Consider the following 19,982-nt stretch of genomic DNA (forward strand, 5'->3'; position numbering starts at 1 on the left):
GCCTCAGCCATTTAGCAAGGCCCCGGTTTCACAAGACCATCTCAAAACAACAAAAAAAAAATTAAAGGGCTTGGGATGTAGTTCAGTGGTAAAGCAACCCTGGATCCAATCCCCATCACTTAAATAAATGTGGCCAGCCATGACACTACATGCCTGTAATCCTAGCTACTCAAGAAGTTGAGGAAGGAGAAGTTCAAGCATAGGCTTGGCAATTTAGGGAACCCTGCCTCAAGATATAAAGGGGCTGAGGATGTAGCTCAATAGTCAAGTACCCCTGGGTTCAACTCCCAGTACTGAAAAGTATTCCTGATAGCCCCAAAACTAGAAAAGCCCAGGTCTCTATCAATAAACTACTTAAAACTCATTCTTATCAATAAAAACTGGGATATACATGTCTAATTCTTAAAATACTTTCCTGAAAGCTTTACAAGGTCTCATGTTATGATTGACTGCATTATTTGATGTCCTAACAGATAAGACCAATCTATAGAAATTAGAGGGGGAAAAAAGTATCTTTTAAAGATGAAGGCAAGAATTATCTGAGAAGGGTCACAAGGTAAGTTTCTGAACGATGGCAATGGTTTCCATCATTTTAAGAGCATATGTATTTTTCACAGCTCAGTTATACTCAGTATTTTCATTTTAATCCTCTTAAGTACCAACTTTGCAAATATTTCAATGAAATCAACAGGCATTAAAATAGGTTCAAAATAATAATCTAGAGCTCATTAATAATTACATAATCACTAATCATTCACCTCTTCTCAAAATAGGACTATTGCCTAGCATGAGCAAATTCCTAGGTTCAATCCCCAGTACACACAAAAAAACCTTATTTCAAAGTCACCCTAAGTGGTATACTTGTTGGTCAATTTAAGTTCTTCAGATGTTCCATAAAGGGGATGATGGGACATGAGTTAAATTTTATCTTGAAATCCATAAATACTGAATGTGTCAATAGAAGCTTTGTAAAGAGCTGATGGGATGAATAGGCTTTTTTTCTGAAACTGGTATAAATCCCATGCTCTTTACTTGGGGCTGTTATTCAAGTAGCTTTATAACACAAATGTGACTGTTTTAGATCCCAACATCCATTAGCCAAATGTGTATTTAATAAACTGGGTATGGTGGTGCACACCTGTGATCTTGCCTCAGCTTCCCAAAGTCACAGATTACAAGTTCAAGGTCAGCCTGGACAATTAAAAAGACTGAAAATGTAGCTCAGTGGTAAAGTACCTCTGGGTCAAAAGCATCACTAAAACAAACTTTGGTCTAGAGTGTTTGGATTCACTGATAAAACTTTTCCTCTCATGATGTTCAAGTAAAACAGAGGTAAAAGAACTGATTTTTGGTATGTCAAGTCTCTTAATCTTAGGTATGATTGCTCCCACTAAATTTTGGGGGTGAAAACTAAATGAAATCATCTGAATTGCCTCACTGTATGAATTACCTTGAAGTATGTCTAAATTCACTCCCCAATAAAAACACCTAGTCACAGAGGCTGGCCAACTCAGTGTCTTGACATCCCCTTACAACTTATCAAGTGCTGGAAGTACATCATAGCTAATGTGAATGAAGAGGGACTTTTTTTTTTTTTAAAGAAAAACACTTCAAAGCCTAAATAATTTCTAATTTCAAAAAGGCTAAAAAAAAAAAAAAAAAAAAAAAAAAAAAAAAACCAATTGCCACAAAAAAGATGCACGTTAAAGTTTTATTGTCTCAATACAAAACATTCCAAAAAGTGAAAATGATCTATAATACCTAAGTTCTATGTTCAACTACCAGTCAAACAAGGAAAACATATTATCATTCCGTTTCTTTTACAACCAATATAAAGCAAGATGAACCAAGACCAACTCTTTACCAATGGAAAAACTAAGCCTTCTGGGTCTTTTAAGTTGTTAAAAAAGTGTCTGATCATTTAAGCATACTCCTTACTTTGAATTTAGTATTCATACTACAATTAGTCTATTCTACACTATCTCCAAGAAATCTAAATAAAATCTCAAGAGCCAAAAGGTCCTCACAGAAGCACCAACTCAAGTAATTTGATTATGGAAGACTTGAGCTAAGACAGCTATTCAAGTGCAACTACTTAATTAATTGGTCAGTATCCTCATGGTCTGTGAGTTAGGAATGTGACCAACGAGGGTTAAATTTTATTTTCCTGAATCACAGATGTTAAACGAGATAGTATTATACCATGCAAAAATTCTCAGAAGTTGAGCTGCTTCCTCTAACCCAACAACTCTGTTTTGAGAACATTAGTATTTAAATTATTGGCTCTCCAAAGCAATAAACTGGTTTTATCACGATTTGTTTCCAAGATTGGGAGCTGTGGGTAAAGTAAGCTTATAAAACGATACAATAACCAAGTGGCCAATTTGTTTCCAGTTTCAAGTGTGCTTTCCACCATTCTAGCAATGTTTCCAGTTGTTACTTTCATTTTCCCCATGTTACTCCTTGCTTTAGTTTTGATGTAAAACTGAACCTGATAAGCTAATGCCAAAATAAGTTTCACTTGCTGAAAATCAAGACACTACTGGAAAGAGAGTTACGAGTTATCACTTAATGCCTATCATGATTCAACTTTTTTTTTTCCCTTCTTTTCTTTTGCAGTACTGGGGATGAACCCAGGGCATTCAGGCATGCTAGGCAGGTGCTCTACCACTGAGCTACATCCTCAGCCCTTAACTCAACTTTCTGATATCCAGTGATACTTAGTTCTAAATTGCAGAGTTGCTTCAGCTAAACAAAATGAAAGCCAAAGCTATAAACTCTATATAAATAGCCACAAGAACTTTCTGAGTACCTCCTCCACTTGCCAATTTCTTTGTTTCCCTTTCTCCATTTGGTCAATTTTAAGTAACTACCACTCCCTGGTTAAGAGTGTTAATCAACACTAATGCCTTCCTCAGATCCATAAGAACCCTTGAAGACAAAAACCTATTGCCTGCACCAAACCAATTCTGATGAGCACTGCTTATGCGACTGCTGTGACTGATCGACAATCAGCATTCTTCTGCTTCAACAACTCTGTAAAAAAAGCATGGAATCAAGTTACAAGGCAAGGCATTTGTTTTATACTGCATAGGACCCCACTCCCCCCACCATTCTTAAATGCATTCTTTTTTTGTTATTATCAATAACTCTCCATTTAGTCAATTTGTGTTTTGTCTGTACAAATGAGCAAGCACTGAGAAAATTCACTGGAGCAAACCCAAACTTCATGTAAGAAGTCGGCTCATATACCAAAGTATTGCTGGTATACACAGCTCCTGCCAAGAGAACTCTTGCACACGAAGAGATCTGCAATTGGTTCAGAACAGCCAAGAATACTGCATGACTAGTATATTACTGAAACATACCTATATAGCCTCCTTCCTCTACATTCAAAATGATGTGCCAGATGACAGACATTAAACAATCTCAACCTCATTTACAAGAGTTGTATTATTATCCCCTTTTGCAAATGAGATCAGAAAAAAATCTTGCCAATACCACAGCTAGACAGTGGCAAAGCTACATACAGTATTTAAACCTTGAAAGGCCAGTGCTTTCAAAACTTACCTTAGCATTTGATTTCTCTTGCTGCCAGCTTTATCTACTGTGAATAAATCAGCACTCCATGACCACAATGACCATAAGTCCTCAACCTGCAAAAATTAAACAGATGAAAACTAGTTATCTCTCTTAAGGAAACTCTTTAAAACTTGCCTATAACTGCCCTCTTTCCAGAAAGGCAAGTTCAGACTTGCAGTTTAATGTAATTCATGTTCTACTACTTCTCTTAAGTGGTGGAAGATTCACTGGCTTGGGATGGACTGGAATGGCTTAAATGGTTAAGTTGCATGGCTTATGGATTCTCATTCTGTTCCAATGGTGCACTGCCACGTTAAATCCATAAGTTGAACGGACAAAACATTTATTTGAAGGAATAAGTGCAGTATAAGGATTTTTAGTTGGAGGTCTTCAAGTTTACTATATTCAAGAGCATCTTTTTCAACTTCATGGCTGGACCTGGGTCATGCTGCCTCAGGTTTTGCTTTTTAAAGACCACTTGCAATAGATTTTCTCCATAACGTGTAGTTTCATAGAACTAAAAACAAGTCAGGCATCCAACTAAAGGTCAAGTTTGCAATGGCTTACAGGGGTAAGAGAGGGGACCCCAAACCTAAGCCATTTCTTATATTGACTAAGATTAATTTGAAAAAAAATGTTAAAAACATATGAAGCATGTTTAAAGGTCTTCATCAAAAATACTTTAAAAAATACCCCCTCCCAAGCCCCAGATTGGTATTGGTAAAAAGCTGTATTAAGGCCTTTAAGTGTCATACATGCTTTAAAAAAAAATCCATGTGTTGAATTTGGAGGACTTCTAAAATGCTATTGAACATTTGCTTTTCCAAAAGGTTTTTTAAAATCTAGAAGGCATTTCCATTGCCATGAGGTACAGTTTCACTGTACTATGAGGAAGGTAAGTGTTCAATTTCGACTTAGACGGAAAAACTAGTTTGCTTTGCTTACCATCTTTGCTGTTTCACAGGCATTTGGTGCTTTAAATCTGATGTGGAATGCTGATAGATTCACTTTTTAGAAGTCATAAGCCTTTAGGAAGTTGGAGATAACTTCATTGCTTATCTATTTTCTCCTTTGCAATCAAGCTGTTCCTTTAAAAGTGAGACACTACAGAGTTGCAAAAATTTGAAACAGTAAGAGCAAGCATCGTTTGCAGCTTCATGGTTGGTTTTGGCCAAACTTTTTATTTAGTATTCTGTAGTTGTTTAACACACACTTAAATGGTCTTATTGGGGGAGGGGAAAAGGGAGGTTCTTGCAGATTCCCAAGGAAATGTCAGAAAGGCAAAATATGGCCAGCATTATCCATTTGGTTTTTTTGGGGGGAGGGGGATTTACTGGGTGAATAGCACTTTCCTTACATAGATATCTGATCTCAGGTTTTGCATACTGAGAACATTGAGATTTCAGTTGGAAGACACCCTGAAATCCTAAGAGTAGCATACCCCGACCACCCTCTAATAGCTAGCTTCTTTGTATAGGCAGAACGATTCATCTCTCAGTGGAGATCAATGGACATCTAGATGGCTAGATGTTTGTGGAAGATCTTAGAATTGCTTGCCTCATTTACTGGGAAAAACTGGATAGGAAGTGGCCTTTAGGGACACTTTTACTTAGAAAATTACAACACTAGTACAACAAGTCTTACACATTTAACATTTGCTTGTTGAAAGCAACTCAAAATCAAATGAAATTAAACATGTTTTACTTTTTTTCCCTCACAAGAACATAAAAAATTATGAAGGGGAACTTAACAGGAAATTTAAAAAAGGTAACACAATTTTTCCTTTTAGTAGTCCTTGGGTAGTTATGACAGAATGGTTTCCACTTTTTGTTTGTTTCTTTGAACGGGGAATTTTGGTCCAAAGTTTTGTTTGTTTCTAGTATCTGCTTCTGCCTCCCCCTCTATCAGATCGGCTTCCTCCACGGCCACCACCTCTTGGTGCTCCGCGGCTTGAACTGCTGTAGGAATCACGTGGAGGAGGGTACCCCCTTTCCATAGAAGGGGGAAGCCCTCGTTCTTGTCTGCCAACCCGATCACGACCACTTGAGTAGAGATCACTTCGGCTGCTTGAGTAACTGTCTCGACTTCCACCATATCCGTCACGTGAGCTGCTGTAATCATCATAGCGACTGCTTCCACCATAAGATGGCGGGGGCCCTCGTGTAGGTGGAGCACTACGTGAGTTACCTGCAGGGTCAATGGTCAGGTAATATGGCAACACTATAAATTGTATATATACAACATTTAAATCTGAATTTACAGAATTCTTGTATTAAAAGTTTACTTTCTCAACTGGGAGGTTTTAAACTCTACCATTGCTGGCCATAACAAGGATTTGCTCATCTGCTGAGATACGGAAATGGATTGATTTTAATGTTTGTTTGAAAAGACTGAAGACGGTGTGTATTTTTCAAGAGGATATTCCAGACAGCTTGTTATTTTATAGTAGACACTCAGCCACTTTCCAGTGATAAGTTGCAATTTTGAACTGTAGAGTTTCCTTCATATTGCAATGGTAAACATTTGATCTTGTTAATAAAATTTTTAAATTGTATTTTCACTGTTGGGGGAAAACACATAAGGCTGCCAATTTAAGCAAGCAAAATCCCCTCCAAAGCAAGCGAACAGCCTCAAAAGAAAAAACAACTTAGGAAAGAACAAAAAGCCCCTCACAAAACTAGGAAAAGCCCAGCTGATAGTTAACCCTTTAAAAAAAGCAAGCAAACGTCCCTTTAAAAGCAAGCACCACGCAGCCTATTAAACTGGCTCATGAACCTAAAAACTCAAGCTGCTGATACTCAAGACTCTTAACAGTATCTTACCATAACTCTCATATGAATCTCTGTAGGAACCTCCACTTGGATGATCTGAATAATCACGATCCCGACCATATCCATCTCTATCACTAAATTAAAGAGAAAAACCTGTAAGTCCCAGGGCACCAACTTTTACAATAAAATATTTATACTTGAACCATGGAAGCAATGTCACTTACCTATAGCCTCTTGATGGATAGTCATCACGTGAACTGGAATGACCATAATCACGGTAAGTATAATCTCTCGGAGGTGGTGCATAATCTCTTGTGTCACGAGAACTTGGGTAATCTCTGCTTGAATAGCTATAGAAACGAAAGTAATTTGGTTTACGCATTTTTAGGAGGAGGGGTTCCTGGGGATTGAACTTAGGGGCACTGGACAACTGAGACACATCCCCAGTCCTATTTCGTATTTTATTTAGAGACAGGGTCTCACTGAGTTGCTTAGTGCCTCGCTTTTGCTTAGGTTGGCTCTGAATCTGGGACCTTCCTGCCTCAGCCTCCCAAGTGGCTAGAATTGCAGGCATGAGCCACCATGCCCCGCCTTTGTTTTATGCTTTTGATGAGCTCTCCTTTAATCTTAATTAATGAAAAAGCTGCACTTTTCTGTTACCTGTCTTTAGTAGAATATCCATCATCTCTTGGGGATAAATAAACATCTCTACGAGAGGGCAGGGGTTCCCTTCTAGGTGGGCCTCCATAACTATCTCTTCCACGTGATACAGGAGCTTAGGAAAAAATAGTAATTGTTTAAAATGTAGACAAAGGTTAAATAAAATATGAACTTAACTATATTCAAGCAATGAAAAGTAGTGACTTAAACATGATATATATACACACAGATCCAAAATGTTATTTACATCTTTTAAGTACTCATTAACTGCATGTTACTACATCACCTGGAATTCCCAAGTGAGTCTTAAGGATCATTTTTAAGAATTACTTCCTTAATTAGTGCTATGGTGATAGCACAGATTGCTATGCATGCAACATTCACCTCTTCCTCCCATTCCGCTGCTGCTGCGAACTGGTCCTGAAGGGGCTGACCTTTTAGGAGGAGGACCCCCACTTCTTGGTGGTGGTCCTCTTTTTACTGGAAGAGGTCCCCTGGAAGAACTCATGTTAAAATGCATGGAATAGCCACCATCATCTATGTTAGAAAGGAGAAAAAAATATATTAACACAAGAAACAACAAAAAAAAAAACCACTAAGAATTCTATGCTTTGATGATACTACCTTCTATGTTTTCTGTTTGAGGGTCTAAGTTTTAGGTTTTCAATTGCACAAGATCAAACATGAAGTCATGTAGACTGGGAAAATAAGGAAAATGAAGGGTAGTCAGTCTTAAAGTTATTTCAAAGAAAATGCAATTGTTTTGCTTTCATATGCTCAATGTATTGAATCAATTTTGAAAAAATTCAAATATTTTCTTACAGAATTAACTACTAAGTAGTAGTATATGGTCTATTATTTAAATCAACATTCGTTTAACTTAGGATACCTTCCATGTTTTCCTTTTAAGTCTTCAAGAGGCAAGCATATGTTCTTAATTTCAAAGGCTGGAGTCTTTCAACAAGGGCTTAAAATATATACTGGTGTGAGTTTGCAGTTCCTAATTTCTGCACCAAGTCAAAGATCCACCTAAATCATTACCCATATGCCCTCCACGTGAGGGAGGTCCCCTAGTTCCTCCGCTTCCTCCTCTTCCTCCTCTAAGACCTCTGGGAGGGCCTCTGCTTCTTGGAGGTGGAGGTGGGCCACGTCTACCACTTTCAAATGATGGTTTGGTGGCTTGTTCCACCTTGATGGCTTTTCCATCTAAGGACTTTAAACAACAAAAATCAAAATGGTTAAATTGAATCATGATTTAAAAAGAACTTACAGATCCACTACATACTATTGACACCAACGGGTCCTTGAATAGTGAAAAGACTAATTGATGAGCAAAATTAACATAAGTAAAATACTAGAAGTAGTAATTCTAAAAATGACTTTTCTACTTAAAATGTCTACCCACAGTCGTTAAGAATACACATATATGAACCAAAGCATAAGGTGAACTCAGTGTACTGGGTAAAATTTTAAAACAATGCTAGGTAGGTATATCAGCTTGTTTTCAAAACTAATAAGCAGACTAGGTGCAGTGGCACATGCCTATAATCCCAGCATCTCTAGGTTGACTCAGCAACTTAATGAGACCCCCGTCTCAAAAAATAAAAAAGAGCCATGGCTCATGTCCATAATCCCAGCAGCTCAGGAGGCTGAGTAAGTGGATTGAGTTCAAAGTCAGCCTCAGCAATTTAGCAAGGCCCTAAGCAACTTAGTGAGGCCCTGTCTCAAAATAAAATATAAAAAGAGCTGGGGATGTGGCTCAGTGGTAAAGCACCCCAGGGTTCAATCCCCAGTACCCCCTACCAAAAACAATGCAAAAGTAAAGCCAGGCTATCAAGCTATAGTTTAGGGATCTCAAGATAAAATACAATGCTTATCTGTAACACTACATACTAGGCTGAACTGAGGAACACTTAAGAGTATAATCCAGGGTTGGGGATGTAACTCAAAGTGCACAAGGCCTTTGGTCCAATCCCAGAGTGGGGGGGGTATAATCCAGAACTTTGTCTATAACATTTAACTCTGGAATTTCATAATATGCTTCAGTTGAGGATGTGGCTCAGTGGTAGAGCACTTGTCTGGCATGACTGGCACCACAAGAAAAAAAAAAAAAACCTCATGGTATAGTTCAGAAGAGTACTCACAAGTAGCTATGGTGAGGTCTGGGAGAGGTCAATATTTAAAGCCAAAAAAACTCAAAAGCTTGACTTGTGATTGCACATGCTATTTTATGCACTAAGAAACACGGTATTCACTGTGCAATCTCACCTTTCCATTCATGTCTCTGGCTGCATCCTTAGCATCTGCTGGACTTTCAAAGGTGACAAAAGCAAATCCTCTTGATTTGTTGGTTTCACGATCTTTCATCAAGAGCACTTTAACAAAGTTTTTAAAAATAGTGTCACTAGTTTGAATCAAATAGTGAAAGTAACTAACTATGTGAAGAGAAAGCTCAGAACTTCTTAGAGGACAAAAACACATTATCATGTCAGATGATCAATGTAATCAAATTCATCACAGCTAATCTTTTAAATATAATACTCCCAAATGCACCTCTACATAACTCACCTTCCACTATTCGTCCATATTTGCCAAATACTGCTTCAAGGGCTTTCTCATTCGTTTCCGTGTTAAGCCCACCAATGAAGAGCTTTCCTGGGCGATCTGCTTCAACCATTTTCCCCCCTGATGAGTCTGCTGAAAAAGAATAGTATTACCTCCCTGGAGAAGTTCCCCAAGTTCATGGGACACCTTTAATTGTGGTTTGTCTTGTTTTACTAAAACCTTTATTCATTAATGACTAAAGACAACGGTAAGCTTCAAACACAGTTGGAAGTCAATTTAAACTAAGTAGTTTAGTAATAGAGCAAATTTACATTTAGGGCCAACCTAATGTTCACCTTTACCCTAATCTTCCTTGGCTGTTTTTAACGAATTAACAGCTACTTAACATTTGAAAAAGCCAATTTTACTTTTAATCCTAGGTCTGTCGCCTTTTACAGACTCAATCACACCCCTCTCCCAGTGATGGATTTTAAGACTACTGGCTAGTTCAAGGTCACTAGCCAGGTGGCACAACTTTAACATCAAGCCCTCATCAAGGGCTCTCCGTTCTCTCATTAGTAAGCAGAAATCTGAAGTTTGCGCCAAGTTCTGCCTCATCACCACCAGCCCCCACCCGCCGAAAAGGTTACTGCCTAAGAAAAAAATAAAGGAAAAGTGTCAACATCATTTCATATTAAATAACGGAACATAGAAGCGCACACTGTAACTCTCAACACTACGACTGCGACGGAACCTAATTAAGACTAGTCATTAAAAACCGCGTGGAAAACACAAAATGGCGACACTTGGATTCAGCCCAGAGCAACCAACACTGATCGGGGAACTAACTTTTACCATCAATAGTGGCTGGGAAAATTCCAAGGGCTTCCTCTCCAGGGCTACCAATGCACAAGGAGGCTTCATGGAAGTCCACATGCCATCGTTAGCGTCAGCGCCATCCCAATGCAGGTACCGCGGTGGCGCGGTCGCTCCGCGTCCCGCTCAGGCTACAAAACCCCGACCTCCGCCTCCGCCCCCGCCCCCGCTCCCTCAGGCGACGGTCAAACTTTCAGGAGACACATACAATGAAACGGACCCCCTAATGTGTTTTTCTTTGACCCACCCCCCGGCTTTATTTAAATAGGTCGGCACCTTTGGGTGTCTTAAAATGGCGCCCGCCACCCCCATCTCCAGGGAGATAATCCCAAGTTCTAACGTGGCAAGAACGTACGAAACAACGAACCAAGGAAAGGAGACACGTACCGGAGGGGTGGTGACGGTCTCAAGCTCCTACGAGCTCGCCGACAAGGCCTTTCAAGCAGCTCAGCACGAGTGACAGCTGCTGGATCCGGGAACAGAACAGAGAAGCCGCTAGGACTACTGCGCAACGAGGGCGAACAAAGGAGACAGCAAACTTTATACTACCCGGGAACGAGGCTGAAGAACCCGGATGGAAACGAAGCTTAGAATTTGAAGCGCGAAGGGAGGGGGAGCGGTTCTCAGTGTCTTCATTGGCTGTATATCATGTCATTCACTCTTTTCTCCTCCCATTTCCCCAGGCCCTAGGTCTTCTGGCCGGCGCCCGTTTCTAACCGTTTTCCCTACCCCCACCCATTCTCCTCAAAGGCGCGTTTTTGCTTTCTGCTAAAATGGTGCACAGACTTCATTTAATAAAGAAGTAAATTTTGTTGAGCGTCCTGGTGGACCGGACATGGTGAAAAACTTTCCTTTGTACTTTTGCATTAACTCTTTTTTAATTCTTAAAACAACGCGATAAAGGCAGATACTCCTATGGCAATTTTGCAGAAATGGGAAACAAAGAAGTTTAGGTAATACAATGTTGGCCAAAATTATCCTGAACAAGAATCTTTCGTGAATGGGAGAAATTCTAACAAATGTCAGGTGAGGAAAAAAAAAAAAAACCTAAAGAACGGCATGCAGATAGTTTATTCATATATAGTAATTACTCAACACCTAACTAAATGGAAAGTGCTGGGCTAGGCCGTGAGGATACAACCCAGAACAAGTGAGACAAGGGCCAAGGCACTTCTGTCACGGTAAGGCTGCCAGATATAGCAAATAAAAGTACAGGACACCCCGTTAAGTTTGAATGTCAGATAACGAGCGCTTTTTTTAGTATATGTCCAAAATATCTTGTACAAAAAAATTTGTTGTTCATCTGAAATTCAAATTTAGCTCATTCAAAGATTCTGCCCATGCTACTGGTGGGGGGAGTTACAAAAGCGATTTTCTAAATTTAATTTAAAATGCAACAACAAACAGAATAATTGCATATTGTGATTAGTACCAGGGAGGAAGTAAACTAGGTACTTCAGTGAACAATATTAGGGAGACCAAATTAGATTAAGACATCAGAGAAGGTCTATCTGAAGAGGTGACTTTGGAGGTCAGAGCTAAAGGTAGAGAAGAAACCTTGGGAAGAGCTGGGGGAAAAGACTTTCTGGAAAAGAACACTGAGTAGAGGGAAAGAGCTAGGCATGTATCAAGGGGAAAAAAGAGGACCAAGTGATGGGAATCCAAGGGACATGATATGGGGGAACTAAGGTGGGCAGGACCTATGAGTTCACTAAATTATCTTAGTAGGGTAAGTGTAGAAGCAGGGACACTAATAGAACTGTGGGAGAAGATGAGAGAGGATGGTGACTTGAATTAAGGTGATGGTAATGGACATGGGGAGAGAGGAATAGTTGCTAGATGCCTATGGCAGGTAACATGGACAGAATTTGCTAATGAACGAGAGGGTGTTATGGTATGAATATTTGTGTCCCAAATTCCTTTGTTGAAATGTTAAGCCCCAAGGTGATAGTATCAGGAGGTGGCACCTTTGGGAGGTGATTAAATCATGAGGGCCCTTATAAAAGTGTCTTATTCCAGGTGGAACTGGTTCCTCAATGGACGTCCCTGTCTCCTTGGGTCTCAAGAAGGAAATGTCAAGCTGGGACTGTAGCTCAGTGGTATAGCACTTGCCCTGGGTTCCATGCCCAGCACTGAAAAGCAAAACAAGAACAAGGAAATGTGCAACCCTGTGGAGCAGATTATCTCTGGCCTGTGCAAGTTAGTAGCCAGCAATGCGAGGGAAGGAGACAGTGCACGCTGGATGGAGTGGGGGAGGGACAGGACAGCAGCACTTCCAAGTACCAAAAGAGAGAGGGAGGGGTTGGAGGGAATTCTACAAGGGCCATATGCATAGAATGGAAGACAGAGAGAAGGCATAGAGATTACTGACTACATCCAGAGAGCAATGGAGTGAGCAACCATTTTAAGAGGTGGAGCAAAGTAATCAGATTTCACCTTAATAAGATTACTATGGCCAAAGTCTGGAGACTGTATTAGGGGAGGGAGGAACAGGAAACACGAAGCTGAAATAGGAGGGTATTGCTGCCATAATCCAAGAGAGAGTAGAGAGACATGGGCATGCTGAGTGTGAGGGACTTTGGTCAATGGACAGTCAGATCAGCCGGTCTCACACTGCCCAAAAGTTATCTCTGAACCCCATCCTTCCTTCTAATGAATCTTCTAGATTTTTCCTTTTTTATTTTATTTTTTTAAACCAGGGATTGAACCCAAAGTTGCTTAACCACTGAGCCACATCCTCCGTCCGTTTTAGATTTTATTTAGAGACAGGGTCTCATCGAATTGCTCAGGGCCTTGCTAAGTTGCTGAGACTGGCTTTGAACTCACAATTCGCCTGCCTCAGCCTCCTGAGTCGCTGGAATTACAGGCATACACCACCACATGAGCTCACTTTGCCTCTTTTTTCCTACTTACTCCTTTGGATTGTCATTAAATGTAGTTAGGTTTTCTTTACACTATAATGTTTTCTTTGGCTTAGTGTTTCTCTCCAGATAGTATCTCAGTGATTGATAGACTGAATTAAGCAGTATTACTTCACCACAAGGTAACCTTGGAATAAAACCAGTGATAAATGTTAGCTGAACTGACTTGCAAGCTTTTATCCCCCCTTGCACTTAGCATGACATGGGGGCATAGTAAGTATTTAATGAATACTGGTGGCCTTGCTTTAATTCCAAATTACCTAGAGGGGGCTCACATTTTTTCCTAAGAAAAAAAAACTTCACAGTTATAAAAGCTTGAACTAGTTAAATTAAGAAATAATCTTACAGCCAGGCATAATGGCACACACCTTTAATCCCAGCTACTCAGGAGGCTGAGGCAGAATGACGGCAAGTTCAAGGCCATCCTAGGCAACTTAGTGAGACCCTATCTTGAGATAAAAATTAATAAAATAACCGGGGATGTAACTCAGTGGTAGAGAGCACTTGCCTAGCATACATGAAACCCTGAGTTTAATTCCTGGCATTGCAAAATAAGCAAATGAATGAATGAATAAATAAATAAATAATTTTCAGTCATCAAACTAGGGATCACTCTGAGATGAATAAATTTAAGCTCTCCTGTCAGGCTTGCATTTTTAGACCAAGGGCATTATGAAAGGTCCTATAGTTAGGCCTGTTCTCCTAATTGCAGAAAAAGCCCTGCCTCCTGTTCTTGAATAGTCTGTTATCTTGTGTGAAGCAGCAAGGAGCATGGGAGAGAAGAATTGTGTGTGATTAAAGATTGGGACACTTTCCAAGCCACTTTATGTAGCCACTGTCCAGAAGATAGCCTACTTAGTTAGAACAAGCAAGGAATAAAGACTCGTTTTTTTCTTGCTATACTGGCAATTGAACCCAGGGGCAATTCACCAGTGAACTATATCCTCAGTTCTTTTTATTTTTAAGAAACTGTATTTATTTATTTAGGTAGTGGGGGATGACCCCAGGGATGCTCTAGCACTGAGTCACATTCCCAGCCCTTTTTATTTTTTATTTTGAGACAGGTTCTCACAAAGTTGCTTAGGGCCTCACTAAGTTACTGAGGCTGCCTTTCAACTCGATCCTCCTGCCTCAGCCTCTGGAGCCACTGGGATCATAGGCATGTGCCACCTGCCCAGCTGGATCAGGCCCTTTAAAGGACCAAGTTCAAGGTCAGCCCTGGCAAATTAGTGAAATTTCTTTTTTTATTGTACTGGGGATTAAACCTAAGAGCACTTAACCACTGAGCCACATCCCCCACCCTTTTATTTTTTTTCTTTTGATACAGGGTCTTGCTAAATTGCTTAGGGCCTTGCTAAGTCGCTGAAGCTAACTTTGAACCTGTTATCCTCTTACCTCAACCTCCCAAGTCACTGAGATTACATGTGTGCACCACCATGCCCAGGTAATACAATATTTTTTAGTTCAGTTCAAAGATTTCTTTTCTTGTTTTTTATTCCAGTGTTAGGGATTGAACCCAGGGACACTCTACCACTAAACTGCATCCCTTGCCATTTACATTTTTTTTTTAAATTTTGAGACAGGGTCTTGCTAAGTTGCCCAGTCTGGCCTCAAACTTGAGATCCTGGTGCCTAAGCCTCCTGAATAGCTGTGATGACAGACATGCACCACCATACCTGGTTCATTTAGGTTCTTGTTGGCCATGGTAAAGCCTTTGGAGCCATTGGAGGATCTGGAGCAGAGGAGCGACATGTTTTGCTTTCATTGTGACAAGATCACATTAACTACTATATTGAGACTGCACTATGGGGAACAAGGGCAAAAGGAGGGAGATAAGTTAGGAGACTCTTTCAAGAGGTCCTTGAATCAAGAGGTGGTGGATGTGGTGAGAGGGTTGCTGTATTCCAAATATTTTCTTTTGTTTTGTTTTTCAAAATACATTTTAGAAGTAGAGCCAAAAAGAATTTTTGACATAAAATCTAGATCATATGAAAGAAGACTGATTCATTTGACTATATGCAATAGCATCCATTCATTCTCAAACTGCTTTGATGGTTTCTTGTTTTTTAGTGGATTTTTTTCTCAGCACTGGATATTGAATTCAGGAGTGTTCTAACACTGAGCCACATCTCCAGCCCTTTTTTTTAATTTTTATTTTGAGACAGGGTCTTGCTAAATTGTCCAGGCTGACCTTGAACTTGTGATCCTCCTGCCTCAGCCTCCTGAGTGACTGGGATTACAGGTGGGTGCCACCATGCCCAGTTTTTTAGTGAATTTTAAATACTAGAATTTCTCTAGCTTTGTTGCTAGTTCTTGTCTTTTTAGTCTATCCTTACTCTTTAGGTAATCCTATACATTTTCAGGGTGCTCACCACAATCAATATCCTTCTGATTCTTGGATCTTTCTTTACTCTTTTCTTTCTCTCTCTAATGTTTCAAAAAATTTTTTTTTTTAGTTTTAGATGGGTACAATACCTTTATTTATTTATTTTTATGTGGTACTGAGGATCAAACCCAGTGCCTCACATGTGCTAGGCAAACACTCTACCACTGAGCCACAACCCCAGCCCCTCTCTAATATTTTTATTAGTGCATTATAGTTAGACATGACAGGGGGGTTCATTATGACATATACATAAATACATATTGTTTGCTTAGTTTCATTCCCCTGTACTTCCCCTTTCCCTGCCCTCTTCCTTCCCCCATTCCCCTTCCTCTACTCTACTGGTCTTCCTTCTATTTATTCATTTATTTATTTATTTATAAATATTTTTAGTAGTAGATGGACACGATATCTTAATTTTTTTATGTGGCCCTGAGAATCAAACCCAGTGCCTCACATGTACTAGGCAAACACTCTATCATTGAGCTACAACTTCAGCCCCTATTTATTTTTCATTGATTCACTATAGTTACATATAAATGTGGAATGTGTTTTGATGTATTTTTGCATGCATCCAGCATAATTCGGTCAACTTCACTCTGCAGTTCTCCCCCCCATTTTCCCCCATCTGCTTCTACTCTACTGATCTCTCTTCTGTTTTCCAGAGATCTCTCTTTTTATTTCTTTTCTCTCTCTAGCTTCTGCATATAAGAGAAAACATTCAACCACTGATTTTCTGAATCTGCCTTATTTCATTTAGCATATTCTTCAGTTCCTTCCATTTACCTGCAAATGATGTTATTTTGTTCTTCTTTATGACTGAGTAGAACTTCATTGTGTATATAAACCACCTTTTCTTTATCCATTCATCTCTTGACAGTCACCTAGGCTGGTTTCATAATGTGGCTATTGTGAATTGTGCTGCTATAAACATTGATATGCATGTGTCACTATAGTATGCTGATGTTAATTCTTTTGGATGGATACCAAGAAGTGAGATAGCTGGTGTTTTAGTCAGTTTTGGGGGGGCTGTGACCAGAAGACCTGACAAAAACAATTTTAGAGGAGGAAGTGTCTATTGGGGCTCACTGTTTCACAGGTCTCTGTCCATAGATGGCCAACTCCATTGCTCTGGGCCCAAGGTGAAGCAGAACATCATGGTAGAAGGGTGTTGAATAAGAAAGCAGCTCAGAACATGGCAATTGGGAAGCAGAGAGAGGGCTCCACTCATCAGGGAAAAGATATAAACTCCAAAGACACGTGACCTATCTCCTCCAGCCACGTTCTACCTGCCTGCTGCTACCTCCTAGCTAATCCCTATCAGATGATTAATTAACTATTGGGTTAAGGCTCTTTAAACCCAGTCATTTCACCCCTAAACCTTCTTGCATTGTCTCACCCCTGAGCTTTTAGGGGGACACCACATATCTGAACCATAACAACTGGGGTCATGTGGTGGTTCCATTCCTAGTCTTCTGAAGAATCACTATACTGCTTCCCAAGGTGGTTATACTTATCTGCAGTCCCATCAACAGTGTATAAGTGTACCATTTCCCCCATATACTCTCGAACAAGTTTTTTTTTGTATTCTTTTCATTGTTGTTGTTGTTATTACTGGGGATTAAACCTAGGGACACTTAACCACTGAGCCTCATCCCCAGCCCTTATTTTTATTTTTTCTTTTGAGACAGAGTCTTGCTAAGTCGCTTAGGGCCTTATGAAGTTGCTAAGGCTGGTCTCAAACTTGCAATCCTCCTGCCTCAGCCTTCCAAGTCACTGGGACTGTAGGTGGATACCACACCCAGCTGGTTTATTTTTGGAATCTTTAAGATTGCCATTCTAACTGGGATGAGATGAAATCTCAATGTAGTTTCAATTTGTTGCTTCTTGATTGCCAAAAATGTTGAACATTTTTTCATATATTTCTTGATCACTTGCATTTCTTCTTTTGAGAAATACTTATTTAGATCTTTTGCCCATTTATTGAGTGAATTATTGTGTTTTTGTTTTGGTGGTGGTATTTGAGGTTTTTATATATTCTGGATATTAATCCCCTGTCAGAAGAGTAGCTGGTGAAATTTTTCTTTCATTCTATAGTCTCTCCAAGGATTTTTTTTTTTTGTGGGTGCTGTGGATTAAACTGAGGAATGCTGAAACATTGAGTCACATCACCAGCCCTTTTTTAAAATTTTGAGACAGGGTCTCACTAAGTCGCTTAGGGCTTTGCTAAGATGCTGAGGATGGCTTTGAACTTGTGATCCTACTGCCTCAGAATTCCAAGCCACTAGTATTACAGGCATGTGTCACTACACCTGGCGCTCTTGAGGTTCTTAATCATTTCCTTTGCAGTGCAGAAGTTTTTAAATTTAATACCATCTCACTAATTGATTCTTGGTTTTATTTGTTGAGCTTTAGGTATCTTATTAAGGAAGTTGGTGCCTGCATCAATATGATGGAGAGTGGACCCTGTGTTTTCTTCTATTAGTTTCATTGTTTCTGGTGTAATACCTAGGTCTTTAATTCACTTTGAGTTGATTTTTGTGCAGGGCAAAAGATAGGGATCTAGTTTCATTCTTTGACATAGGGCTACCCCGTTTTCCCAGCACTATTTGTTTAAAAGCCTATCTTTTCTCCAACATTTGTTTTTGGCACTTTTGTCAAGGATCATAATGATTGCCTCTATGAAGATTTGTCTCTATTTCTTCTAGTTTATTCCGTTAATCTTCATATCTGTTTTTATGCTAATACCATGCTCTTTTTGTTACTATAGCTGTGTCATATAATTTGAGATCAAGTGTTGCGATGCTTCTAGCCTCTCACCTTCCTTCTCATCTCTCGCTTTATTTCTTCTTTCTGCCATCCTGAGGATTGAAACCAGGGTTTCACAGATGCAACGAATGTGACCTACCACTGAACTATACTCCCAGCCCTCAGATTTATGTTTCTATGCCCCCCAAATTAATTGAGATCCCCAACTTGCATATGTAATGTCCCACTTGGAATTATCACTTGTTTGCTTTAAATTCATTAACTCATTCCCTTGACAAATATTTATTGAGCACCTAATATGTGTTAGTCACTATAGTAAGGACCAATATATAATTGTTAATGAATAAAATGAACTTAGTCTCTGCTCTCGTGAAGCTTATGGTCTAGTGGGGTACTGTTGTAAGAAATTAAATGAAAAAAAAAATAAAAACGGTTATGAAGAAAATGAGTTGCAATAATAGAGAATAATAAATCGATGTGTGTTAGGGGAGGACACTTTAGTCAGAGATGAACTCTCTAAGGAAGTGACATGAGAGTTCAGGGTTCAAGGATGAAAAGTAATCACCCACGGGAAGAACTGTGGGAAGAACATTATAGACAGTAGCAATAGCATGTACAAAGGCCCCGCTGAGGAAAAGAATTTGATGTATTTGAAAACTTAAATGAAGCAACTATGACTGGACATTAGTAATCAAGGGAAAACAGTGATAGGTGATCAAGTTGGAGAGTTAGGAAGGTGCCTCATCATCTAGGACCTTGTAAGCCATGCCGAGGAGTTTGGGGGTTTATTCTAGGAACAATGGGAAGTCATTGAAGGGCTTTAATCCAGAAGAATAACTTAGGCTAATTTGTGTTTTTGAAAGATCATGCTGGCAGCTGTGTACATAATGAGTTCTAAGAGGGCAAATGTGGAAACTGGGAAACCTCTCAGGAATTTAAGGTAGTATTCTGAGTGAGATATGATATGAATCAGACTAGGACAGTGGTCACAGAAATAGAGAAAAGTAGATAGATCAGAAGTACATTTAGGAAATTGAAACAATGCAGAATAACCTAACAAAGAACATGAACTTTGGTCTCACATGCCTGGCTTAAAGCCTGGCTCTGCAATTCTTAACTGGCTGAGCTTGGGCAAATTCATAATTTATCTGTGCTTCAGTTTCCTCATTTACAAAATGAGGATAATAATAGTGCTTAGAGGGCATGTGAGGATTAAATAAGTTGGTATTCACAGTGCATTTAGAACATTTCCTGGAATATAGTAAGTACTATATTAAATGTTAGCTATCAATATCAGTAATGGATTGATTGTGGGGAAAGAAGGAGAAATCAAAAGTGACACCAAGTTCCTGGCATGAGCTACTGGTTATCTTTTTGGGACAGTGGGGTGGTAAAACCTCCATCTTGACTGAAGTCAGTAATTCACTTTATCCATGTTTAGTGAAAAAAGTCAGACAATTGAGCAGATTGAGTTTA

General features: G+C 39.5%; 1 protein-coding gene and 1 non-coding gene across 4 annotated transcripts; both read right to left on the reverse strand.

Moving 5' to 3' along the window:
- Positions 1–1,697: 1,697 nt before the first annotated feature.
- Rbmx (RNA binding motif protein X-linked) lies at positions 1,698–10,972 on the reverse strand. 3 transcript variants are annotated; one of them, XM_047536559.1, is made up of 11 exons: positions 10,821–10,972; positions 9,582–9,707; positions 9,282–9,388; positions 8,055–8,226; positions 7,398–7,550; positions 7,014–7,128; positions 6,578–6,703; positions 6,405–6,487; positions 4,528–5,769; positions 3,571–3,656; positions 1,698–3,036 (listed from the first exon to the last, which is right to left on the reverse strand). In XM_047536559.1, the coding sequence occupies exons 2-9, from the start codon at positions 9,688–9,690 to the stop codon at positions 5,459–5,461; spliced, it is 1,176 nt and encodes a 391-aa protein (XP_047392515.1). In that variant the 5' UTR covers positions 9,691–9,707; positions 10,821–10,972; the 3' UTR covers positions 1,698–3,036; positions 3,571–3,656; positions 4,528–5,458. The 3 variants fall into 3 exon arrangements, with proteins under 3 accessions (XP_047392515.1, XP_047392516.1, XP_047392517.1); XM_047536560.1 differs by having other exon boundaries at positions 9,582–9,710; positions 10,821–10,970; XM_047536561.1 differs by lacking the exon at positions 4,528–5,769.
- LOC124972745 (small nucleolar RNA SNORD61) lies at positions 9,462–9,534 on the reverse strand. The gene has a single exon (XR_007106525.1). It is a non-coding gene; the product is annotated as a small nucleolar RNA SNORD61 (small nucleolar RNA).
- Positions 10,973–19,982: the final 9,010 nt, after the last annotated feature.

The sequence above is a fragment of the Sciurus carolinensis genome, chromosome X, assembly GCF_902686445.1.
Source record: "Sciurus carolinensis chromosome X, mSciCar1.2, whole genome shotgun sequence".
Classification (NCBI taxonomy): domain Eukaryota; kingdom Metazoa; phylum Chordata; class Mammalia; order Rodentia; family Sciuridae; genus Sciurus; species Sciurus carolinensis.